A 27,108-nucleotide genomic window follows, 5' to 3' on the forward strand; every position below is an offset into this window, starting at 1 on the left:
AGCTACTACTCAAATGGAACATTATGGTGCATACATAACTTCTTTTTTGCTGACATTACAGACAATGTACTGTACTTGTGGACTAAAAGTCAAGTAGTATTCACTCATGTAATCAAAGCATTCATCTTCAGGCTGCTAGCATTGTAGGAAATGTGTGTTTCTGATGTAAATTGTGTGCATAAAGTCATCACCTTTGTTTGAGTCATACTTTGAATGCTAAGTCCTGATGGATACTGAAATATGAAATTATTTTTCATGAACAGGAATGGTATTGTTGTTGCATTGTTAATCGCAAATTGTTTATACATTTAAATGTTTTTAGACTCATAAGAGCATAACAACATAATTATTTCTTTTCTAGTTTGGTCCAGAATTGGTCTTGGTGTCTGCTGGTTTTGATGCAGCTCAGGGTGACCCACTTGGTGGCTACACAGTGACTCCTGAAGCTTATGCCCATATGACCCACATGCTGTCGAGTTTGGCTGGAGGAAAGGTTATTGTGGTGCTAGAGGTAAAGCATTTTTCATAGTGCATAAATCCCCTCCAACAAATGTTCAAAGTGCCTGATTGAAACCTGATCATAATCTAACTTGTTGTGGATTTTTTTTTTTTTTTTTTTTTTTTTTAAGTGAGATTGACCCATTTGTGTTTTAGCCATAAAAAGGAAAAACAGTGCCTGGTAACTTTTTCCTTTCTTCAAAGTTGAATACAGTGTTTTTATACTGTTAATTCTGCATAAAAATAAATGTATAATGTATGATTTTTTTGTCTTAAGTAGGTGAATCACTGAGCAGTGTTCATTTAGATAACACTGTGTACATTGACAACTTTAAAAGTGTATGTTACACACTGTTAGTAAAAAAGCAAGTTGCAGAAAGTAAGGCACATTAGATGTGAGATTTCAATAATTATTTCCTTGAAAACTTCCTCTTTAATGACGATGAGCTTATATCTTATAGACACTGATATGTAAGCTTCCTTATATTGTTTTTCATTTGCATAATCTCACTAAAATGAGTCGTACGTGTTAAACATGTTAAAGTGGCTTTTTAACATTTAAAATAAATCCGTTGGTTCAGTTCCAGATCTGATATTATCCGTGTCATTATTCCTCACAGATGAATCTAGGATCCGTCCTCAGATCCGAGCAGGCAACTTCTCAAACAGTTCCAGACCTCAAGCCTGTCCCCTTCCCATAATCCCTTGCTACCGTCTAACTCTCAGATCTCGTTTGCTGCTAAATCGCTGTAGAAATGGTCCAGGATCAAGCGTAGAAATCTTAGACAAGTGCTGTTTTCTTGGCTTTCTTTCTTTCTTTTCTTTCCTTTTCAGGCTATCATTGCAGTCTTTAACTGCAGTTAGTTAATTGTAATTCCTCCCCTCCCTGTTAGAACCTAGTTTATGGTGTGGGTAGGTCCCCCCCCTTCTAGTGCTTGGCGTTTCGCCCCTTTTTCTTAAAGTGGTCGCTTTCTTTAAAAAAAAAAACTCTTTTCTTCCTCCTGTCTGTGTACGTGTGTGTATGTCTGTTGTAGTTGGACAGGATGGCTGAAAAGCCTGCAGGCTTTAAGAGGTTCTCCTCGTGTGGTGGGAAGATGCAGTGCCATGACTTGCATGAGGAGTGTCTATACTGTTTAGGGTCAGTGCAGCATAATAATTATTTTCTGGTTTGGTCCAGAATTGATCTTGGTGACACTTGTGCTGCATTCAACCCTAGATCCTTTGTAGAGCGCAGCAATAAGCTTCTCCTCAAGTGCTTGGCTCAGGGTGATGCTCTGCATGCAGACTCTCTTTCTAAGTCCTCGCAGGAGCCAAGGAAGAGACCTCCTCCTACCTCTGGGGTATCGTTTTCCTCCTTCCCTAAAAAGCCAAGGCTCTTGAATCCAGATCCCTGGATCCGAGTCCAGCCTCTTTGGCTTCGGATCCAAGGTCTGTCATTCCTTGAGCTTCGGGTCAGACTCTCAGACCCAAGGCCTTGTCAGATTGGAGTCCTTTGGGTCCAAGTACTAGCAGGCCATCCCCGGATCCGACCAGTTTTCTGGATCATCTGGTATGGCTCCCAAGCCTTCGGATCCTACAAGGTTGTCTGATCCGCCAGTGTCATCGGATCCTATAGTTGTTGAGTTTCACCATCTGGGTCTTCCAGGAGGTTGGATCTGAGACATCAAAGCCAGTCTCCTTCTTGAGGCCATAGACCATCGGGATCCAAGGCCGGATCCCCAGCAAGATCTGGCCATTCTTCAGCTTCATCCAGATTGTCCAGATGTCTCCTTCCTTTTGACATGGATAGGATGATGAGGAATTTGGGCTTTCTGCCGTCCCCAGCCCATGTTGCTAGGGGACCCTCTCCAACCACAGGTCTCTACTCTCCTCTTCCAATCCAGCAGGTTTTGGAATGTCAGGACTAGGAGATTCACAGTGAGAGGCTGACGGTGTCAGGTATGCCTCCCCCCTTCTCGACACCGTCAAGGTCCCTGACCGGCTCTGTTCCTCAACCCTTGGACTGGGGGGGGTTTGTGTCCAGACTTTTCACACCACTGCTTTTTCTTGGGGGCCTCTGCACTGGAGAGCTGGGGGCAATATTGTCTGGGGGCTTCTGTACTATCGGGGTCCCTTCTTCCTTCCCATGTGGCCCCAGCAATAGGGGATGGGGGGGGGGTTCATCCAGTCCGGTGGTCGTCCGGGTGGTAGAGAGGACCTTCTCCAGTTTGATAGTTCCCTCTCCTTCTCAAGGTCCTCCCCAACCTTTAAACCAGGAACCAAACTCAAACACTAGAACCAAAATTGAGGCAAAAATGTCCAGTGTCACCAAGCACGACTAGTAAGCAGTTCAGCAGTTTACCAAAAGTATTTATTAAATAAATATCCAAGGTAGTTTTTCAAAGTAGTTTAAGCGCTTTCATCAGGAATACATCAAAGACTTCATCAGAAACAATGAACCAAGTTGTTCAAACATTTTTAAGATATTCAAAAAATCATCCCATGGTAAAACCTACCATTAAAAACCTGGCCATACATTAATTGATTGATTGGTATCCAATTAATTCATTTAAAGTAGCAAAACCCCTATTTTTCCTCCAAGTAAAAAAGTGTGTATGTACAAAAATAAATAAATATAAAACATTCTGAAAGAACCTCCCCATTTAACCAATATAATATTAAATCAACATACATTTAGAAAACTTATACACTTAAAGCTTTTAATTTCAAAAAACTACTTACTTCTGTACTGTGTCAGTGTCTCTTCTCCCTTCCCATGTGGCCCCAGCAATAGGGGATGGGGGGGGCTTCATCAAGTCAGGTGGTCTTCCGGGTGGTAGAGAGGACCTTCTCCATTTTGGTAGTTACCTCTCCTTCTCGAGGTCTTCTCCAACCTTTCTCAGGTTTGGGTGCTGAGGCCTCATCATCCATCCAGGGTCAGCCCTCCTGTGAGTGCCTTCAGATGGCTACTGCCCCACTTGGGGTACCCATCTGTTCTGAGTCCTCCCATGAGCCCACCACAGAGGAGCCCACTTGGAAGAGAACATGCAGGAGGAGGCACTTGGACTCCCCCAGAAAGTCCCTCACCAAAGACACTGATTTTGAGGAGGGAGATGGGTCACCCAAACTTCTGCTGGAGGAGGTTTCCTTCAGGCACATCTTGGAAGTTCTCAAACAGAGAGACAGATGGTCTACCCAGTCCCCATCTTCGGAGGAATCTGTGTTCCTAAAAGCATTCAGGACGGCCCCATCTACTACCTGGGCTCCCCCCTTGCTGATGAGCTTGTGGACCTTATCTTCAGCAGGGCTTGGAAGAAGCTGGACATGGTGGAAGCTTTACCCAAGAAAGCGGATAAGTTCCTCAGTCCCCCTAAGGATAGGTCTTTTTGGAGCAAAGGTGTCCCTGTCCATGCTATTGTGGTGGCCGCTGCTACCAAGAAGGAGCTAGCTGAGCAGAGCTCCTCTGTCCATCCGCTGAACAGGGAGTCCCAGGGTGATTGACTGTTTTGAAAATCATGTGTTTGCCTGAGCTACATTTTGTCTAAGAGCAACTATTTAATTGATCCACTTTACCCGGCTTCAGAGGGATTTGATTTTGGAACTTACCACTTCCCTATCAAAGTTTTTGCCTCCAGAGAGCCTCAAGCTAGTCTCTCCGAGGCTGTCCACTCTCACTTCCTTAGCCAGTGCCTCGATGAGGCTGATCTCCAATACTGCAGAGGCCACCTCTTGCGTGGCAGGCACCGGCATCACTATCAGGCAATATGCCTGGCTTCACCTTTGCAGGTTTGCAGAACTTTAAGGCATCCTTTACTAATGCCCCCTTTGATGATTCCACTTTGTTTGGACCATCTGTAAAGGAGACGTTAACCCACAGTGAGCAGGAAGGCAAGATTCTTTCTGTAGTAGGAATCAAGTTTTCTACTCCCCAGAAGTCCTTTTCCGAGACCCAGAGGGGAAGTAAGAAGCTTTGGTTCCAGAGGACTCAGTCTTCCTTTCAGGACACCTCCCAGGAATCCTCTTCCACAGGCCGGGGCAGGAGATTCAATGGTAGATATCACCCTAGGGGCAAAGGGGGTCTGCAAAATCAGGACTCCTGAGAACCTTTCTCGGAGAAGCCTTCCAGTGCTACTGATACGCTGCCCAACTGTTCTGCCTTGGAGGCAGTCGGGAGTCTTCTCTCCCTTTACCCAGTATCCTGGACATATCTCACCTCTGATCAGTGGGTGCTAAAAATCATTTCCAGGAGTTACTCCATTCCCTTCTTCCAACCCCCTCCAACTCAGAGGTTTCTCCCAGACGTACCACCCCGCCAGAGGGAGTTGGCCTATCTCGAGATGCAAGACCTTCAAAAAGGAACCATTCAAGAGGTCCCAACAGGACAACGAGGGTCCAGAACTTACTGTTGCTTCTTTTTGGTGCCAAAAAAGACCAAGGATCTACATCCAATTTTGGACCTCAGCGAGCTAAACTTTTCTGTCAAGAAGTCCAAGTTCCAGATGGTCACTGTACAGTCCATTCTGCCTCTCTTGCGAAAGGGCTATTGGATGTTCTCAGTGGCTCTCAAGGATTCATACTGTCATATAAAGATCAACAGATGCTCCAGGAGACATTTACACTTTCAGTTAGGGCCAGTCATTATCAGTTCAGAGCCCTGCTCTTTGGACTCACCACAGCCCCCCCCCCCCCCCCCGGGTGTTTCCCAAATGTATGGCAGTGGTGGCAGCTAATCTCTGACTGCAGGGTTTTCAGGTTTTTCCATACCTGGATGATTGGCTTCTCACAGCTGCCACGAGGCATTGATTAACACTGGTAACCAGGTATCTCCTCAGTCTTTTCCAGCATCTGTGTATCATAGTGAACCTGCCCAAGTGAAATCTAGTTCCGAGACAAAATCTGGAATTCATTGAAGTCCTGCTGGACACTATGTCAGAGACTGCAGCACTGCCTACCTGCAGGGGTCCACCTTCATTCGGGATCAAGTTTTTCTTTTGTTGAATCTAGCTTGCCCGGCTGTTCATTTGATTCTCAGAATGCCAGGCTCTGTGGCAGCTGCCATTCAGTTGCTGTGCCTCGCTAGGTATCATATGTGAGTTCTCCAGTGGACCCTAGCAAGTCCAGTGGTCCATTTTGTCTCAACCCATGCCTGTGACAATAAAGTTGATGCAGGCTTGCAGGAATCATCTTATTTTGGTGGCTTCAGTCTCAGGACCTTTATCTAGGCAGGCCATTTTGTCTCACCCCACCCCAAGGCCACAGTGACAATGGACACCTTCCTGTTCGGGGGGGGGGGGGGCAGTTTCAGAGCAGGATGGTTCAAGGTACATGGTCCCCTTTACAGACTAAATTGCACATAAACATCCTGGAGATGAGGGCAGTCCTTTTTAACATTGCAAGCCTTTCAGGAATGCCTCCCTCTGGTGACCATAGCAATTCAGATGGACAACTTGGCAGTTGTCTGGTAGATCAATAAGCAAGGGGGAACACAGTGTTATCTTCTGTGCAGAGAGGCCAAGAACATGTGGGAATAGACAATGTCTTCCAGGTGCTTTCTTCTTGCAACTCATATACCCGGGAGTTCCAACATGCTGGCTAATGAACTCAGCAGATCCATCTCGAGTCCTCACGAGTGGTCCCTGAATCCGTCAGTGGCAAGACAAATCTTTGACCTCTGGAGTCTCCTTCATCCTTCTTTCTGGGGGGGACTGGTGAGGCTGCAGTGGCTTGCATATGGTGGGAAGTTTTTGACTTCTCTTGTAGATGTTTGTTTCTGCGTTTTTTCTAATTTCGCACACTCGACCTGAAGGTTAGAAGGTAGCAAGTGAATATAGGAAGGGGAGGGGCTTGAGCTCTGGATCTGTCTGAGAAGTTGCCAGCTCGTATCTGAGGCTGGATCCTAGACCCATCTGTGATAAATAATGACACTGGATAGCACAGATGTCAAGTTATGGTAAGAACATAACTTTTTTTTTTTCCTCAACTGTTTAAAAGAAAGACTAGTTATCCACATCCATTTCAGAGATATTTATCCAATTAGTTTTTTTTTTTTCTTTTTCCACCTTTGTACTGTAAGTGTGAGAAAACCTTTGGCAGGAAGTCAGTAGAGCTCACTCTAATAACATTTTCTCAACAACACACTTTGTTAAAATTTCACAACAGCAGTTTAAAAAAATATCTGGATGAAATGGGAGAAAGCCCTTCAGTTCCCTTATTAGATATAGTCATCTCTGAGGTTCCACCAGCTCCTAAGAAAGGGACATATCTGTAGAACTGTCCTGCTGATGAAACAGGACTCTGGAATCACAAGTTAGCAATTATGCATTAGATATTGAGGCTACAAACAGATCTGACTCTGGAAAGATTATTTGGTACATTATGCCTTAACAGTCCACCACCTTTTCATCAGGGGTGTCATACTTAAAAACTCATTAAATCCAAGAATATTGTTTCAGCACTTCATGCTTCATAGTGCTAGGAGTAGAATTTGTCTTTTTTGGTGCTTGCACTAGGGTGCAGGTAATGGATAAACTTACTTGTATCAGATTCATTGTACCAGAATGATTAAAAGAACAAAAAATCAGAAATAGGTACGTATGAGAACCTCCTCTTAGATATATTGGTGTTTTCTTCCGTTTCCTGGTTATTTTCACAGTTGCCATTCTTCCTGATGCTGTACAGTTCTGTTCACTAGATTTCCTTATTGATTTTCTTGTTGACATTTATGAAGCATTGCCAAGGAGCAAGCAGACACTCAAATACATACCTCTCAGTCTCTTAGTAGAAGTGTGGTGCAAAAGCCGTAAATCGGGCTAATTTTAAATATTGCTTTTCTAAACTTTGGGTATTTTGGTAGAATAACAGGTTTTGTATTAGAATGCATTTTCTGAAGGATATGAGGCATTCCTCTCAACAAGATATTTCCTTCAAATTTTTGGTCTGTTCCTCATAAAATGTGTGGTTCTCTAGCAAATAACTGAGGATTGAAGTCACTAAATAATATCAGACACCAGTTTCAGACATATAATTCAGAAAATGCATGCAATTGCAAAACCAATTATTCTAACAAGCTCTAAAAGAGCAATATTTAAAATTTGTTCTGGATTTTGATCTGTTGTCACCCCATTATTTCTGACCTTTTTTCAGAGGTTGAGAGATATAATATAAGCCTGAAATTCAAATATTTGTCTTTATTTAATGACTGCAGTCCTCAATGATTTGACAAAAAACTACAGATTTTATGAGAAATAGACCCAAAAAAAAAGAAAACTCAGGCAAAATTCTAGATGTTCTGCAGAAGTCTGGACATTTTAGAGGTATGCTCAAGGTTAACCCTCAAATCGTGTTAACATTAACATAATGAAAAAAAGCCTTTTTATTGGGCTAGCAGGATGAGTGAGTAAACAGAATGATATTAGCAAACAGCATATTCTACTGCTTTAGGGCAGTATGGATTTAATAAATAACAGATCTTCCCCTGAGTAGTGATGCATCATGTGCTCCAGTACAAAGTAGATATGTACAGTAATTATACACTTAGCTAAATAAGGTAAAAAAATAACCATCATCTCTGCTTGAACTTTTCTTTTTTGTTCCTTCGCCTTCAGAAAACTGATTAGTTTTCCTAGTACCTTAGCATGGAAAATAAAATTTGCCACATAAAAAACAGTAAATTCCTCTGGCTGTAGCTCTCTGAACCACCTACAGTTTTCAGAATTATACTTGGTTTTGCCTCAGAGTTTGATTTAGTCCCCATGGAATCTATAATTCTGAGGCCAGCACTGAAGAACTGCAGTCACTGAATATGTACGGCTTGAGAAAATAAATACATGTTGTACAGCTATTCTGCCAACTGTGGTACCTTTGACTATTTTTAGTCTTGTCTCAAGCTTTAGAGCCGAGAGGCTAAAAGTTATGCCTGTCCTTCGCCTGTTTTGCAAGCAGTAATGTAACTTTGGACACAGCAAAGAGCAACAATCTGAGCATTCAAGTAAGTCAGCATGACTTGGAAGTGGCATACCTCTCAACCGTACTGAATTCCTCTGTATTTACCGGTTTTGATGGCAAAATAATGGGGTGCCACAAATTCCCGAGTGGCCCCTTTAATTCCCGATTTTTTTTAGATTATTTTATTATTATTATTATTATTATTATTTTTATATTACCACTTTAAATTTATGGCTGACATCACCATCCTACAGGGGCTTGCATGATGACATCAGCTACAGCCTGTGGACTTGGTCAGACATTGATTTTGAAATATTTGGAGGGAAATAGGGAATATAACAGAAATTTTGCAGAGTCCGCCCACATGTCCCCAGCCTCCAGGTAAGAAAAAAAAATAGAACTTTTTAGTCGCTGTAAGTCCATTCAAGCAAGCTTCTGCTTAGTGTAGCTTTTACCCTTTTCGGCCAGCCAATTAACTGTGTGCAAGTCTGTCTTTGCTGGGCTAAAGGTCTGCTGCTTAACTTTTGTGTGCAAGTCTGTTTTTACTGGGCCAAAGTCCAAAGGTCTGCTGTAAGTTAGTTCAGCTGTGTGCAGTTTGGAACTTGTATGTCAAGTAAGTGATTAGGTTCTACTGGATTTCCCTCTCCTGCTTTTGTTGTGTTACCGGTTTTATTAGTTTCTGAGACAATTAGCATAGAGATCAGTCATGAAGATATTGTATTCCTGAATGACAGATTATGCGCCACTGGATTTGAACCCGCATTAAACGTTCCTGCACTTCTACTGCTGTATGAAAATATGTTCAGCAGTTTCTACTGCTACTGAAATCAGCTAGTTACTAGCTTCTAAATTTGCAACCTTGAGTCGAGCATTTCCATTAGTGTATCACCTGTACTGATTTAATGCTGCATTTGTAGCACTTTTTTTATTAGGTGTATTACTTTATTTCCTTCCGTACTACCTGTAGTACCTGCTTTCCACAGGTAATACTAGCAAACTGTGCTTTGCATGCACTATTCTCTAGGGTGCTTTGCAGTAAACCTAGATTGCAAAAGGCATTCCCTTTGGTTTTGGATACTGATTGGACAAAAAAGGTTGTAGTTGCATGTGTTTTGTTTTAATCTGAATCATTTAGTATTACAGTAAATGCACCGTACTGCTCTTCGGAAATGAAAGTGCTACATTTGTAGTCCTGTGATTTGATGTGTCTGCTGTCCTTATGCACCTACCTGTATTGTAACCCCCTACAGTTCCAAAGCAAAGGGCTGTTTGTCCGTCTGGTCACTAACATTTCCGTGTGTACAACAGAGGCAGCTTTCTAGGAACTGAGTGGCGATTACATGAAGTCCTTTGCTGTAATAAGTTCATGTGGTGAAGGTTATCTCATTTAATGACTAGTTATGCATACTGTAATAAAGTTGACTATGTTTTTAAGAGCTATAAATATTCGCAGACATAAAATGCATCCATATTTTTAAATCCTTGCTATAATAGAACTGCATCATCGTCCTATTGCATATTTCAGATTAAAAAAAAACTCTGCAGTGCTGACAACAGCTTACTGAGCAGTGTGTGTTATGGTTCTGTATGTTGGCAAAGGCCAACACAAGCTATTCTAGGTAAATCAGAAGAAACACGTCACTGTTACCTCAGAACTGACAAACACAATGTTTACGGAATATGACTGGCTACTCCAAGTCTGCCAGAAACACTGTTCTGGACTTTTTGATACACTTTGGCAATTACACCATGAGACTGAGACAAGCAAGCTTTTCACTTTTTAAGGAACTTTCTGAAAAGGGGGCCTGGCATAAGCTCTTGGTAGCCTTCTGACTCTATTTAAATGGGAGTTTAGAAAATGTCATAAAGCTGTTGAGCAAGGTGAACAACTATTCTAAACATGTATCAGAAGTGGTGATACTGGGAAATCATGCTGTACATGCAAACTAGGAAACATGTCAGCACAAATAACACTACAATGGCATGCTTAGAAATACCATAAATGGAAGTACTTGAATTGTCCCTTTTTCTGTGAAAATTTTGTACCTCCATAATTTCTCGTCCAGTGGCTTTTTATGATATGTACAAATATAAATAAAAATAAAAACATGCTTAAATGCCAGTACTGTGGCCCCAAGTATACCACTTGTGTTTGGTTCTTTGGTCTGTTCCTCTTAAAATTTGTGTTTTTCTAGCAATTTAGTGAGAACTGAATTCACTACATAATGATAGCCATTTAAGTTTCAGTCTTCCTATCTTTCAGGAAACGCATGGTAACACAAAACGTTTTATTCTAGCAACTTTTCTAAAATTGTACAAGCAGTGTTTAAAATGTGTCCCTGGTTTGGGGACTTTGTCGTCGTCCCCCCAATGCATTTTTGTTTTTTTCCAGATTTCTTGTGCTGCATGATTCTTCATGGGAGAGAAGTTTAGTGCTGCTTATACCAAGTCTGTTTGTGTTAGTAGCACAACCGGTAGCATACTTGCTTTTGATGCAGAAGGCTGTGGGTTCCACTCCCACAGTATGTAGATGGATTGCTGATACTGTACTATGTTGTAGTTTTAAAGTGGGTGTATGCTGTAGTCCTGAGAATGTCCTCTTTGGTGGAGATACCTAGTAACTATGAACCTGTTATCAGTTTGCCATCCATTTCCTATTGCAATATTAGTAGCTTATCATTTTTTAATGTAACATAGGCAGTTTATTCCTCAAGGGCAGCAGGCACATTATTTGTAGATGAAACAATGAAATATAAAGTTGTTTGCTAGCAGCAACTTCTTGATTAGTTATAGAGCCTTTTAATGTGGAATTATTTAGATGACTTTTACTTCTGCAGATATTGTGCATATTTACTGATACTGGTGGACTGTAGAAATCTGAGTAGAATTTTACAATGGAAATGTTCTGAATTGGGCAGTTTTGTCATTATTGGTTCATGCATTTTGTTTCATTGCTTACTGGAAAAATGTTCAAAACAATAGATTTAAAATGTGCTCTAACAAGTGTGCTGTATTATACAAGAAATATACAGTTAGGAAGGTGTATCAAAGAACACATGTATGTTCCCTGTGCAAGGGGCCTATGATTTGAAAACAGCCCAAAGGTAATCTTTATCCACCCCTGGCCAGATGCATTTTCTTTGAACGTGGGTTTCAATGAATGTGAGTTTACTTTCAAGGGCAGAGACGTTTTAATGTTAAGTCTATTTTCATTGTGACTGTATTGCTTTGCTTTGTTTAATAGGTGTCTATTAGTGTTTGTGCTATAAAATGTAAAATAAAAGTTTTAAATGAAATCCAAATAATCATTGTAGAAGTAAAACAGTATGCACATTACCGTGTTTATGGTAAGTGGGGTGAAGTCGCCAAGTAATGGGACACTGGAATGGCTGCAGGGGGAGGACTGTGTATGGGGGGCCCCCATTCAATCATAATTTTGTGAGGGAGAAAGGGTGGCAAACTCGGACAGCCCTGGGCTGCACAAACTCTAGCTATGCCACTGATCAGTAGGCCATAGAGAATGACTGACTTTTGGAGGTCCTAGCAAACTATTATAATCTTTTGCTAAGATTAGAATATTGCCTACCATTAAATGCCCTAAATTTACCACAAAACCAACATACTGCAAGTCACCAAAAACAAAAGCCTAAGGTTTATCATCTGCCATCCCAGTGAACATCATTGCTACCACATTTCAAAAAAATGGTTACCATTTACTGCATATTTTGGTTGTCTGTTCTTCAGTTTGCATTTGAAAGTTGGTATCCCAGAATTCCAATGGAGTGGGTGTGGTTGCTTAATTATGTGTGCAACTTTTATGTTAACCAGCATACAGATTTGTGCTTATTTTTTCAGGTGTCTTTGTCCATATTTTTGATGTTTCCAGGTTGAGATGTATGGGAAGTGACCATTAAGTTGATGCAATACTATTTAGATGCACATCACTGTAACTTAGCAGTTGTTACCCAAAGTAGCCTGGCTCTTTGACAGAGAAATAAAGTCCTGACCAACAACCTGATTTCATGCAGTGGCCTGAACAGTGGATTCTGGAAGTTCCAGGTAGGGAAGGATGGGAGTTAGCAGCCAGTGCTGCTTCTCTTCCATCCTGGGGAGGGGGTGGTAGTTTTGTTCAACTGATTACTGTTATGCAGATGTTTGTGTAGCACCAGAAAGTACAGGACCAGAGACATGGGCTTAAAGATTCCATGCAAGTGAGAGTAGCCCTCACTGGTATGTGAGTGGAAGCACAAACACACATGGGGAAGGGCATAGCATGTCTTTTCATTGTTTTTGTAAATTTTTTTTTCAGTCTCTTCCTAATCTTTTTTAACCTCCTCGGATTGATTCTTGTAGTTATCATACAGTATTTTATATGCCCTACTAATTATCCCTTTTTTAAAAGCTATTTCTGTTCTAGATTCAACTAAAAACTGTACCAGAGCAGATCTTTCACTTAAAATCCCCCTATAACTTTCACTTTTCCTGTACTCCAAGCTAAAGCCCTGGTAGGGAAGGCTGTCTCTAGCCTGCAGTCCAAATGTATTCTTGGCCTCATCCCACTCTGTTACTTTCCTGCTCAAGTTATTTGCCCCCAATATCTTGGTTTCTTTGCCAAGTTTCCGCAGTAAATTCCAGCTCCCTCTTGCCTATTTTCTGTACCCCTACTTGCAGTCATCCCTACTGGCAAAATCTCTTTTCTCTGTTCTCGTATTGGCTTAGTTCATAGAATACTTTCTGCTGCTTTATGAATATAATATTCTGTATGGTTGTTGTTATTCTCCTTAAGGATCTGCACTCAGAATCTCACAGTCTCTCTTTCTATTTCTTGAATTACCTCCTTGTTTCATCCTTATCCCTTTCCACGTTGAATTATAATCTTCTGCTTCCATTATGTAAACAAGTCTTAATTGTGTAGTTCTAAAATATCCCTTCAGATCAGGTAAACCTAAACCACCTTTTTCTATTGGAAGGATCAATTTTTCCTAGTTAACTTTTGCCCTCCTTCCCTCCCAAGTAAATTCATTCAATTCTTTATTAGTTATCGTCCACAACTTCTCAGGTTTATAAAAGTATGCCTGACCCATATACAACACTAAAGGGACTAAGAACATTTTCACTGCTTGTATCGTACTATCCATATCCATATATAGGAGTTTCCAGCTTCTCAAATTTTGTATTATCTTTTGTTTAGTCTCTTCCCAAATATCCTTAGCTGCCATAACAGAGGCATTTTTAATCAAAACTCCTTAATATTTCATCTTATGTCCCCATAAATATGGGTAATGCTGAGCCAATTCATATGTGGGTACATAATGTACAGGTGGAGGCTGTCAGGGGACGCTTATCTTTGTACCTAGACACCTGGCTAAAAATAAAAGACAGCCAGGTACAAAGCATAATATCCAGAGGATACTCAATTCCCTTTGCCCACTCCACCCCCCCAATAAAGAAAATCCCAGACGTTCCACCCAGTCACAGGGACCAAGCAGCCTTAGAGGTCCAAAGGTTGCTGGATAAAAGAGTCATCCAACCAGTCCCAGCAGACCAGAGAGGATCCGGAACTTACTCAAGGTTCTTTTTAGTTCCAAAGAAAACAGGGGACTGGAGACCTATTCTGGACCTAAGCAGACTAAACAAGTCAGTAAAAAAGATGAAGTTCCGAATGGTCACGCATCAGTCAATACTTCCCTTTCTGGGGAAAGTCAATTGGATGTGCGCTCCAGATCTTCAGCATGCGTACTACCATATAAACATGGACATACAATCCAGGGATCATCTACGCTTCCGGCTGGGACCCAGCCATCATCAATTTTGCGCTCTGCCCTTTGGTCTTACTACAGCCCCCAGAGTGTTCACGAAATGTATGGCAGTAGTCACCACTCACCTGAGATGGTTGAGATTCCAGGTGTTTCCGTATCTATAAGACTGGCTCCTCACTGCCACCACCAAGCATCAACTTATTCATGCGAAGGAGATAAGCTTAGATCTCTGCAATCAGTTGGGGATTACCATCAACTCAGAAAAATCTGCCTTATCGTTATCACAACAGACCATCTTCATAGGAGCAGAACTAAACACAGTTTCAGTGACATTAAGTCTGCCTCCAGAAAGAATTTCTGCCTTACGAAAACAAGTATTAGACCTGCTTCCAAGGAAAAAAGCCCCAGTCTCAATGGTACTCAGATTGCTAGGATCGATGGCAGCAATCATTGCCATTCCCCTCGCTGGAATGCACATGCAAATTCTACACTGGCTCCTCTTCTCTCAATGGTCCTTTCAGGAACTTCCAATGTCACACCAAGTTATCATAATGAATACGTGCAAGAAGGACCTTCAGTGGTGGCTGCCGTCTCAACATGTATCTCGGGGACGTCCATTTGTTCTACCCAATCCCATAGCCATGGTGACCCCGGACGCTTCCTTGATTGGGTGGGGGGGAACATTTTCAGGGAAGAACAGCCCAAGGCACGTGGAGTAAACATGAGGCTCATCTGCATATAAATATCCTGGAGATGAGAGTGGTACTTCTAGCATTGCAGTCCTTTCAAGACTCTACTTCTGGGAACAATTGCATTTCAGACAGACAACGTGTCAGTGGTCTGGTACATCAACAAACAAGGAGGAACCAAATCTTACCCACTGTGTCGAGAGGCCATGAGAGTATGGCAGTGGGCAATCTCCGCCCAGCGCTTTCTGATAGCAATCCACATCCTGGGGAAATCTAATGTGATATCAGACAAGCTGCATAGGGCAAACTTACTGCCTCATGAGTGGTCCCTAAAGCAACAAGTAGTGGAAAGGATATTCTACAGGTGGGACCAACCTTGCTGCAGTCATTTTGCATCCCTGACAAACACAAAATGCAGCAGCTGCTTTGCCCCAATTCCCCTGCCGGAGGAAGCCCCAAGGGATGCACTGGTGCACAGTTGGCCCATGGGTCTCCTTTATGCATTTCCTCCCTTCTCTCTGATTCCCAAGGTATTACAGAAAGCAAAACTTTTGTGAAGGATCTTGATCCTAACAGCCCCTTACTGGCCTCGGCAAATTTGGTTTCCCTTCCTCCAGCCTCATCTCTTGGAAGAACCCTGGACCCAGTTCCGGATCTGTTGACCCATTCATTGGGGGCTCTTCATCCTTATCTTCATTCCCTCAAACTGACAGCTTGGCTGCTCCAATTCCCTCAATAGCCAGGATTTACAACTTCTCATCTGAGGCCCCACATATTATAACATCCTGTCATAAATCATCCACCAGAAAGTTGTATCTTAGCAAATGGAAGAGATTTTCCTTATGGGCCTCTCAGAATGATGTTGATCCTTATCTAGCTCCGATCCCATCTGTACTGGAATTTCTAACTAAACTTTTCAACGAAGGAGCTGCTGCAGCTACCGTCAGAGGTCAATTGGCAGCAGTCTCAAACGTTCATCTGGGCTTCCAAGGCTCCGATGTCATGTCGCATCAACTTGCTAAAGCCTTTCTTAAAGGTGCCATTCATTTGAGGCCACCAATCAGAGCTCCGGTCATGCCATGGAATCTAAATTTTGTTTTCTCAAGATCATATTACCTCCTTTCGAACCAGCCTCATCCTGTCCTTTGAAATTTCTTTCATGCAAGACTATTTTTCTGATAGCCATTACTTCTGCTCTGTGGATTTCTGAGCTACAAGCTTTGACCATCAAACCTCCTTATCTGATTTTCCATAATGACAGAGTTTCGCTTAGAACTAATTCATCCTTCTTACCAAAAATTTGTTCAGAGTCAAATCTTAACCAATCTATTCAGTTGCCGGTCTTCTTTCCTCAATACACAAATAGGATGGAACACATGCTGCACAAACTTGATGTTCATAGACAACTCTGATTTTGCCTAGATAGAACAAAACAATTTAGGTCAACAGATCAGCTTGTTTCCTTTTCAGAGTCAAAGAAGGGTGCTCCAGTGACAAAAGTAACTTTGTCAAGATGGCTATCAGATTGAATTTCCTTCATTTATAATTCGGAAAAAGCTCCCTTGCAACAAAAAATAAAGGCCCACTCTACTAGAGCTGTTTCAACCCCATTAGCCTTTTTTGCAAGGTTACCATTAGATTCTGTTTGTGCAGCAGCTACCTGGTCAAGACCTCATACCTTTGTCACTCATTACAAAGTAGACAAGGCCTCCAGGGACAGGACCTCCTTTGGTTCCACAATTCTGAGGAATATTCTCCGATGAGCCACCCAAGAAAGATGGTGCTTGGGACGATACCCATCAGTAAGAATGAACGGAGAGATAGAACAACTTCACATAAAGAAGTTATGTACTCACCATAACGTTCCATGTGAGTTGTTCATCTCACCTTAATTCTTACGGCCCACCCTCCAACCCCCATTCAGTCTACTTGAGGTCTGTCTCCTTTCTTATAGGGTGCTTTGTCTCTTGTCCAACTCTGAGTGGCATATTTATACTACTAAGTAGTCAGGCAGCAAACAAGATCTGAGGGAAGATCAGGGTGCATCATGGGATAGGGAGTTGGACTCGAGCTAGTTGAAGACCTTGAGCTTTTGCTGTTGGCTGAGTCAGAGCCAAGGATTGGCTCCGAACCAATCAGTAAGAATGAAGGCTAGATGAACAACTCACATGGAGCGTTATGGTGAGTACATAACTTTTTTTTGTACGTTTGTTGTAGGATGTTATTTGTCTGTATAGCCATAATGTGCCTACTAATCTCTGTACTTGCAACTATAAGGTCTGTTTGTACTTTTGTTTATTTGTAGCTGTCTTGTGTGCTTTTGTTTTTCTGTAAATACATTTTGGATAATCATGTACCTTTTTTGTTTGTGGCCTGCAGGCTTAAGTTATGTCTGAAAATGTCTTTTGAACAATGGTTGACAGTGTGAAAACAAGCAAAATAAAAGGTTCTAGAGTAGAAGTACAACCATTATCTTCCATATATCAGACGTACACTCCTGTTTTATGTATAGGCATTTTGTGTCCTATTAGTGGGACATAGTGATAGTCATGAAGCACATTTAAGGGTTACATTCATTGCTTTTGAGTGATGGGATGAAAGGAAAGATCTGTGGTTCTTTACTATTGAGACAGTATTGCTGTGCTAAGATAAGCTGTCATTATTTTTAATTTTGTGTATCTTTTATTTCTTTATAATAAACTCTAGGGTGGTTATAATCTCACTTCTATCTCAGAGTCTATGTCTATGTGCACATGGACCCTTCTGGGAGGCACACCACCTGATCTGGGCAGAATGAAAACACCTCACCTTAGTGCTATGCAATCCATAAGTAATGTTATTGGGGTGCACCGGAAATACTGGAGCAGTCTGCGCTTGCAAGGTAGGTGAAGCAGTTTGATGTGTACTGTGTATTCATTTGATTTTTTTTTTCAGAAAGGGTTTTGCGGTGCTGCTTCAAAAACATGTCTGTTGACTCAGCATTTCGAGTCCCGACTTTTCAGTAGGAAGCCTTTATGTGCTTTAGTTGCCTTTGTCAAATGATAATTGTCAGCAGTGCACTTGTAAGCAAAATTGCATAATATGTCGATGATACTGAATCCCAGTAAGTACAAGATGTGTTCTTGTTTTTGGTTATAATGGTATAATATTTAAGATTTTATAGAATCATGTTTTACCTTATGATATAGTAAGAAGGCTTTTGTGGCGCACTATTGGACCTGATGTATGTCCCAGATTTAGAGATATGAAGGGGAGAGGCCAATAAGAGGCTTTCAAGGCTTGTGTCAGCTTTATGAATAATCTACATAGTGTGAACTGATGATGTTGTATGGCATGGTTTCCCACCTATACTAAGCTTGCAAGGCATGCTGAAAATCCCAACCCTTATAAAGGGATCCATCTCTGCCTATTGGGGAGTGCAGTCCCCAGTTTCCCCTCTCTTCCATCAGTAATGAAAACGGTGTCCATGGACATTCAGAGCTGAAAACAAATGGGCAGGGAGTAGTTTGAGAGGATTTTTTTAAGTCACTACACCTTTACTTGCCACTGGTTTAAGAATGTACTTGAACTTAGTTCTTATAGAGAAGTAGATGTGTTGTCTCTGGGTGAGAAGGTTTTGTCTGTGCTCTGTACTATGGATGTCAATAATAGGATGCCTTATAGAATGATGATTTTCAATACAATGTTCTCTGCTCTGTTTATGTGTTGCTTTTTGAGAATCACCACGGTGCAACTTTAGGTTACTTGAATAATCTTTATGCTTTATGAGGCAAATTAGCATATCCTGTAAATTACTGAGTTTTGCATGCTGACTTCTGTGCTGCATGGCATTACCTACTATAGTTTTTCATGGATGAATGTTTTCTGTCTTCACAGATTCTGTGTATGTATTGTATTATCTTCTGGCTCTGCAACAGGTGGTGCTGTGCCCTGTAGTAGTTCACTTGTGAGGTATATATTAATTTAGTTGTGCTGTTGTGTTTGTTGTCCTGCTTTCAATGTGTTGCATGGAAAGAGCAGAGAGCTGGTTCTTAAGTTGTGCTGCCGACTGTATTCTGTGGTGTTTCATTTTTAACTTACTTAAAATTGTAATTCTTAAATTGTTTTAGTAACAGAGCCTGTAGCAGAAGACACTCCAATTCAAGGTGTAACACCAGCACAGAAAACTAGTCCGAGTCCAGAAGTGAAGAGTGCTGAAGGAAAACACCGAAGTTCTTCAGAGCTTCATATGAGCCCCTGTACACTGTCACTGCCTGCATCCCCAGAGCAGACTATAAAACAAACCGATGGAAGTCTGACGTTTCATGATCTCAGTGGAAGTTCAGAACAGGTGGTGGATGATGATTCTTTTCACCAGATGAAATTAACTCACAAATCTGTAATGCCAACAGAGGTGCAGACTTCTGAACAAATATCAGGAGATAAAGAAATCTCTGACAAAATTATAGCATCTTCTGTACAGATATATGTGGATCAAGAACATTTGCAGAAGTCAACTGTGGTGCAGGAGCCCACTGAGGGCATAAGAGCAACTGTAGAACTTGCCAAATCTTTGGATAGCCACAAACCTGCTGGACAGGTGACAGCAAGAATGCAGTCTGTCGGACAAAGAACAGAAGAGCAAGTGCCTACTGATCAGTTACCTGTAGGACAAGGATCTGTAGAACAGATACCAGGGAGTCAGGAAAATGTTGAACAGGTAACAGCACACACTGTCTCTGTTGAACGGTTATCAGCTGAAGTAGAATCCATTACTATTAGTGAACTAAAAAGTAAAGAAGAGAAAGCAAGAGAAGTATCTCCCAACCAAAGTAAAACCTCCACTCCGTTCTGCATGTCTGAGAGTCTCAGCTCAGTCCCTGTGGGAGGAGCAAGGCAGAAAGTGAAATCTAATGCAAGCGTTTCGAAGGAGAGCAGGATCAAAGCAAAAGAGGAGAATGAAATATTGCCAGTAGCAGAAACTGAAGATAAAGCAGTTGTGAGCAACCCTGTTTTTCAAGAAAAGACACACCAGGTCAGTGAGAGACCATTTTGCTTCTTTAAACTCACTGTCCTTGAGTAAAACATTAATCTGGAAGGGGCTGTTATCTGTTTTTGCATTAACAGTAATGTCTAGATTCCTGTCTTTTTCCATACAGGCTTTTAGTTTTTCGTATGTCAACAGATATAGTTTTCCATTGGTAATGGCCACTATTTGTAGTTATCTTTAATAGAGTAGCTCACTTGATACATGGTAGAGATGATACTCTTATCAGTTTTTTTCAGTTCATTGGAAGGTTTTCTTTTTAGCAGTATTTGATCCTCTGTATGACAGTCATTTAGAGTCCTGCATTGTGAAAGCAGAGGCAACTCCATTACCTTCATTCTTTCCAGGTATTAATGTTCTTTGCATAGTTTCATTAGTATACTTGTCATAGTTGTTGCACTGTTTTTGCTTATTTTCTTGGTCAAGTATTGTTGAAACACATTAGACATAAGTGCTTGTTTTTATGAGTTGTTCAGGAACTATTTATTTGTTTATAGTAATTTTTCTACCTACTACATACCATCCTTCAGATTCTCTTGTCTCTCTGGATCATTTCCTAGTCAACCATTAGGGTTGTTTCATAGGGCCCTTATCCCTCTATTACCCTGTGGCTGCTGTGATGCACACAGAGTGAAATGGGAATTGCAGTCCCTAGCTCATTCAGTTTATACTTGCTTCCATACGTTGCCTTAAATATGGTTCCAAGCAAGACTTGGTAATACTTTGAGTTTGTGTCCAAGTGCATGTCTCATGCCTACAAGCCTCTATTAGGACCCATCTTCATGGTGGGTCATACAGCCTTCCTTCATTCCCAAGGAGCAAGCAAGCTGATGTTGGCTACTCACTGCCACCCTCTGGGGCATGCTTCTCCATCATGTAAGCACCAGCAGATCACTGGTCAGTTCTGATGTGATCAGGGATTTATTCCTGTTGCCAACAGAGTTGTCTTAACTTTGGTTTAGTTAAATGACTTGTATACAGTACAGTAGGAAAATATGGGAACAATCCACAGGTTTGGAAGGTTTAGAGTGTGTGCAGTTTGATATCTAAACAACTATGCTAACAGCCACTGAAGAGCTTTGCCTTTCTGTCTGTCTTGAGCAATGTTGTCAATTTCCCCTTGATAACTGCTACTAGGTAAAAAGAGAGTTGCAAAGCAGTGAATATTTTATGTGGGTGCACTTTATGTAAAATCTGAAGATACTACTAAAAAACAACCTCTTCTAACATTACTCAATCTTTGCATCTCCCAAAAGATGGTGTTCCCGGCTTCAGTATTCTAAAAATTGTCACATGAGATGCTGGCATTCTTTGTATTGCATAAACTGTGTCATGTTGCTCCAGCCATACTATTATTTCAGTATTTGTCAAAAAAGCAAGGCCTGTTTCAGCCCCCAAAGCATTTGAATTAACACTGCATGGAGACATGCGTGAATGGGTATACCTTCGTTGAAGTTGTGCATCAGGGCTGGTAACTCTGCACGTAAAAATCAACTACCAATCATTAGCGGACCGGAGTTCCGCTGTGGTGACCCCTAACCGGGAAAAGCCGAAAGAGACAAACAAATAAGATCTTAGCGTTAAGAATTTCAGATTGCATGCCATTCATTTGTTTGTTTGTTCTTTGATGACAGCTTTGTCCATTTTTAATGTCTTGGAAAACATGAACCTATCTCAGTAAGTAGTGAGTGTAAAGCAGAAAACAATTCTTGATTAGGCTGCTGCAGGTGCAGTTAAATGATGTTTTGGAAAAAATTTAAAATGGGATCTCATACCCTAGGACCCCCCCCCCCCCCCCCCATCAAGATGTCCTTAAGTTGTTCCATTCTGCAAAGAGAGTGGATTTGCAAGCATATTCCCTGATTATATGTGTAGAATCTTGGGTATTTAAAGAAGCACAAGCTGAATCATTTGCAGTAAATTATCTTAACAAGTGACCTTTGTTTCTTGTTTGCATATACTGTTTTTTTTTTTGTTTTTGTTTTGCTGATCAGATAATTTAACTTACAACATAGTTTACTTTTCTGTCCCTCTGTGTTGTGTATCTATGTGCTTGCCAGCTATCCAGCCTTCCTGTATTGTTACTGAGCATGCCATCATCCCAACCCCCAAATGAGTGTCTGCAGCTCACTCACTTCCCTGCCCAGCTCATTCAACAACCAAGTTGCTGTTTTGGGCCTTTATCCCTATTTACCACAGAGCTGGATATGTGGTTACCTTACTTTAATTAGCAGATAACTCAGTAGCATTGCTGTCTAGCAGTATAATTGTATGTAAAAGCTCAGTATCAGCATTTGAACCTAGTGTGAAGATTAGCACAAAGATCTTGCATGATCCAGTCCATCCACCTCTACTCTAAGACCGATTGTTCTAGGCAGTAGTCAGTATAGCACCCAGAGTCGTCATTAGGGCAGGGGGAAGGAGGCAAGTAGCCTGAGCGCAAGTTATCAGGGTGCACGATTTGGCAGTACCAGCATTCAGAAATGAACGCTAATGTGCTTGTAATCATGGCTGAAGTGCTTCAGCACTGTGTGTGTTGTATGTAGTTGGCTGTAGCATTACATTTGTAACAAGAGACTTGCTATAGTTAACAAAGAAAAGAGCCTTTAGGGAAGAGGATCTTTTTTCTTTCTCCACACTGAGGGGATGAGAACTTTTTTTTGCTCCTCAACTCAGAGTTTACAGATGGAGCTAGATCAGGGAGTTGCACAGGGCACAATCGTAACATCTGGCTACACTTTCGATGGTGCCTATTTGCTTTCCCAGGCTCTGTCTCATTACATAGCTCTCATAATGTGCTTCATCTCTGCCTGCTTCTCCACATCTTGTCTGCCATGGATAGATTCATATATTAATAGCGGTTCAAGACTGTTATTTTCATGTGTTGTATCGGTAATTTGTTGATTTTTTTTTTCAGTCATAGCATTTTGCTGTCAACATCGTTCAAGTTTTAAAGTAACTCAAGTCATGTCTTTGACTAATTTTATGTCGTATTTATAGATTGTCACTATCCTCTCTGATATCAACTTAAGGCCACCATTTTCTTTGAGTTTTGGTTGAGCAGTATTTCACTTTTGTTTTAATGTCTGTTTGGGATAAAAGAAAGTTTTATGAACTCTACAAATACTTCCAAGGTGACTGTGTAATCCCTTTACCCTTCTTACTCCTTTTGTGACAGTTGCCACAGATGCCTGTGCTCTGGGGTGGGGACAATTGTTAGAGCAGACATTCCAAACCTATTCACAGAACTGGGCCAATTTTGCACAGCAGTGTCATGGAGATGAGTAGTTCTCTATACATTGCATGTGTCTGAAGAATCACTCCCCCAAAGTGTAGTTGGCAGCCACTCTAGCAATGTGGTAGTGGTGTGATAAGGTACATTATCAGTCAAGAAGGGAAATATTCACATCCTGTGTGTTAAGAAGCCTCGAGGCAAAGTTGTCTCATTTCTTTCTAACAGCAACCCACATACCCCAAATAGCCATGCCTTTGTCAGGCAGGCTCAGCTGCTGTCTTCTCTTGCTTAGTCTTTCAGTGGCAAAGTTGAGCTTCTGCCATTGGAGGGAACCCTTTCTGCAAATCCTGTGCCTCCCAGACTAGTGTCAAGTGCAGCAGATCTTTTCTTATTTATCCATCCATAGGGGCAACAAATCAGGGATGCCATAGTCTGAGAATGGCTTTACGATCTACTGGTTCGTCTTTCCACTTATTGTAAAATTCCTGAAGGAAGCTATTCAGAAGGAAGACCAGAGTCATTCTTATAACCCCATTTGAGTCTAAAAAAGATTTGTTTCTCTATCTGAGGCCTTATCGGAGGGTACAGATCAGCAAAATTGCTGTATGCAGACAGTGTGGTATTGCAGGCAGACTCTGAGCAAGAAATGCAGCAAAGGATAAGGGAATGGAATGCAAAACTGAAGGCACATAGGATGAAACTAAGTACAGTAAGACAGTGGTAATGGCAGCAAACTAGAGAAGTGAGAAGAAGCTGAGAATTAAGATAGAAGGGAAGATAGTGGAACAGGTTAATAGCTTCAAGTATCTGGGAGAGATGGTTGAAGAGAAGGTAAGTCTAAATGAAGAGGTCAAAGTTAGAATCAGAGCCAAATGGCATAGTGTGTCAGGTGTAGTATATGACAGAAGAATGCCAATGAAAAGTAAGGTGTACAAAACAGTGATGCGACCAGTGCTACTGTATGATACAGAAACCCAGGCAGTTCATATGAGAAAGCGAGAGGTGATGCAAATAAAGTGCCTGAGAAGGGTGGTAGGATGCACACTGTGGGACAGACAAAGAAATGAGGGCATAAGAGCAGATGCCAAAATAGCTCCAATTGCATTAAAGATCAAAGAGAACAGATTATGGTGGTTCAGGCACGTATGCAGAAAAGCAGTTGACAATCTGGTGAAGAAGATTTGGGACGGACAGGAAGAAGGTAAGAGGAAACGAGGGCATCCAGCAAAGAGCTGAATGGTTGGTGTTAGAAAAGATCTGTGACAGTCGGCCATGAGTGTCAAAGAAGGCAGGAGTGTAACATTGAATCGAGAGAGATGACGACAGTTAACAAGACACCCCAACCCCATGTAGAAAATGGGAAAAGGGGGTTAGTGATGATCATCATCTTTAGCCTTATCTGTTAGCAAAGCTTCTGAGCTGGCATCATTTAAGAGGCTCCTAATGGTTGGGGGTTGACATAATAGTTAAGATGTTAACCTCACAGACACAAAGTACTGGGTTTGATTCTCACCTTTGAGGGAAATTGGCTAGGCTTAAAATGGTTCACAAGGGCAGCTAGCCTAGTACTTACTATGTACCTATGAACAAACCTGTCCAGCAGACTTCAACCAAACCACCTTTCCTGTCATTTAACCACATGGGTTTTGCAGTTCCATTGATGGCCAGGTACCCTACTTACCCACCCTGTTGGTCCCCATTGTGACCAATGCCCAGAAGCCTTCTACTAGACTAGCAATGTCTTTTGGCTTTTCATGGTTAGGGGTCACCACAGTGGATCACTGATCCGCAAATTGATTGACAATGGTGTCTTTACAGTGCCAAGTTGCCAGCCTGGCATCCAACCTTCACAGAAGGCACACCCATACACCTACCTGAATGTCTTTAAAACTCACTCAACCACAGGGAGGACATGCATACTCCATACAGAAGGTGCTCTGGCCGAGAATTGAACCAGAGAACCTCTTGCTGTGAGGCGACAATGCTAACTGCTGCACCACTGCAGCCAACAAGTCTTCTTACTACTAGACTAATGGACAAAAACAAATGGACACAAGCCAGCGCCATGGCAAAGAAGGGTAAAGACCTGGTTATGACACAACCTGAGTTCTATAGGTACATGTAGGAGCTAGCTGTGAAGGTGGAAGTGAGTAGCCACTGCCAGCTTACCCATCCTGGGGGGAGAGTGGCACCTCTGGGTCGCCTAATGGCTGACACCTAGCAGGGAGGCTAAGTGTTTACCTAGTGTAGTTCAAACTTGCCAAGCCAACACTGTCATTAGTGCATCCACACTATGTAACCAGTGAGAATCAGACACATGGAGGAATGTTTCCTCTTGGGAGGTAGAGACTGAGGAACTGCAGAGGGGTGGTGGGATATTCCCAGAGAGAGGGTGTAGGCCACCCCCGGGTCCAGCAAATTGGTGTACTCCATACCACTCATTCTTTAACTAGGAGCAGAGGGTCAACCGAGATTCCTGGGCAGGAAAAAATTGGACTGTGAGGCTGTTACCTAGCCCAGGAATGCCTAGATCCCTTCTCCCCAGAATAAATGGGCCAGTTTGTTGATGGTCGAGAATGATCGGACATGGTGTCTGGGAGAAAGGAAAAGGGGGGAAAAAGGTTGAAAAGAGTTTTCTTTATGGTTGATTTCTCAGGGACTGGACCCCTATTCTTCTTCAGTTCCAGCAGTTTTGGAATATTTATCTCAAATTTCAAATTGTTGACAAGGGACTGAGTTTTTGTTCTATTATTAATGTACTTTTGGCAACATTGTCTTAACTTTCATCAGGCACTAAAGCTAAATAACATTTTTTGTGCTGATAGTCTGTGTAAGACCTTTTTGAGAGGTACTTTTCTGCTGCGACCTCCTTAAAAAGAATTAGTTTTCCTATGAGATTTAGATACTATGTTGAAAAAAGTTGATGTTGCCATCTTTTGAGCCATTATCTAGAGCAGATTTTGTGCCATAAAAACACACTTTTGGTAACAGTTACTTTAGCTAGAAGATTGTCAGATTTGCAGGCCCTGTCTTTTAAACTGCTTTATCTCATATTCAACAGACAGAGTACATTGTATAGTAACCTGTCCTTTTTGCCTAATGTAGCTGGACATTGAAGGAAATTTAAACTACTCACTTAACTTCCCTGTATTCTTTCCCTTACTTTATAACCATGGGAAATGTATTATATTGTTTAGATCCGCATTGTTAATTTTCTTTATTTGGACAAAACTAAAGATAAGCAAAAAAGATTATCAACTTTTTCTTTCCTCTGCAACCAACAACAATGGGATAAAAGATTGCCAAAGTCACCATATCTTGGCAGTTATCTGAATATACCATAGTTTACTATGAAAATTATTATAAAGTGCTGCCAGCTAAACCTAGATAACATTCCACAACAGCAATAACTACTCCTCTGATCTTCTTTAATGATGTTTTTACTTGATGACATATGTGATGCTGCGACGTTGACTTCTATACATATTTTTGCAGGACACTGTAAGCAGAATGTTATTTGCAGGTCTGAGTTGGCCTTCAGGTCTTTTATTATCCAAACTATCCTGTCATGATGCTTCCAAGGAGGATGAGCTAAGGACTGTATTCTGGAGCTAAAGTGGAGGGACTGAATAATGCAAAAACATGAAAGTGATACACTTGCCATAATGTTAGATCTTCACGATCCATGTCTGTCTAGTGTACTGTCTCACTCTCCCTACACTGGCCAAAGGGGGTGGCAATAAGGAATGTTTGGAGGAACTTTGAGATTTAGGGTTTGAGTGTATGATAGAGTATGCATGTTTCCTCTGTGGAGTGCTTCTGCAGGCTTGCTGTTCTGGGACACACTTAATCTGGTGAAATAGAGGGGTGCAGTGCATTATGTGAGCTGAGGAAGGAGTTAGTACCTGTGACTTGCTGGTTGACTCATGCCTATGACAACTAATCGCAGTGTTGAACAGACATGCATCATGGAGATCT

At 41.6% G+C, this 27,108-nt stretch overlaps 1 protein-coding gene across 5 annotated transcripts in view; it reads left to right on the plus strand.

Annotated features, from left to right (window-relative positions):
* HDAC6 (histone deacetylase 6) overlaps positions 1-27,108 on the plus strand; it is a 1,533,697-nt gene that overhangs the window by 1,291,205 nt on the left and 215,384 nt on the right. For all 5 annotated transcript variants that reach the window (XM_044080374.1, XM_044080376.1, XM_044080377.1 and 2 more), the window contains exons 22-24: positions 362-511; positions 17,576-17,750; positions 18,979-19,883. In XM_044080374.1, the coding sequence (XP_043936309.1) occupies positions 362-511; positions 17,576-17,750; positions 18,979-19,883 (1,230 nt within the window). The remainder of the gene's footprint in view (positions 1-361; positions 512-17,575; positions 17,751-18,978; positions 19,884-27,108) is intronic.

This window comes from Protopterus annectens, chromosome 8.part0, assembly GCF_019279795.1.
Source record: "Protopterus annectens isolate FY-2018-M chromosome 8.part0, PAN1.0, whole genome shotgun sequence".
NCBI classification, from domain to species: Eukaryota; Metazoa; Chordata; order Ceratodontiformes; family Protopteridae; genus Protopterus; species Protopterus annectens.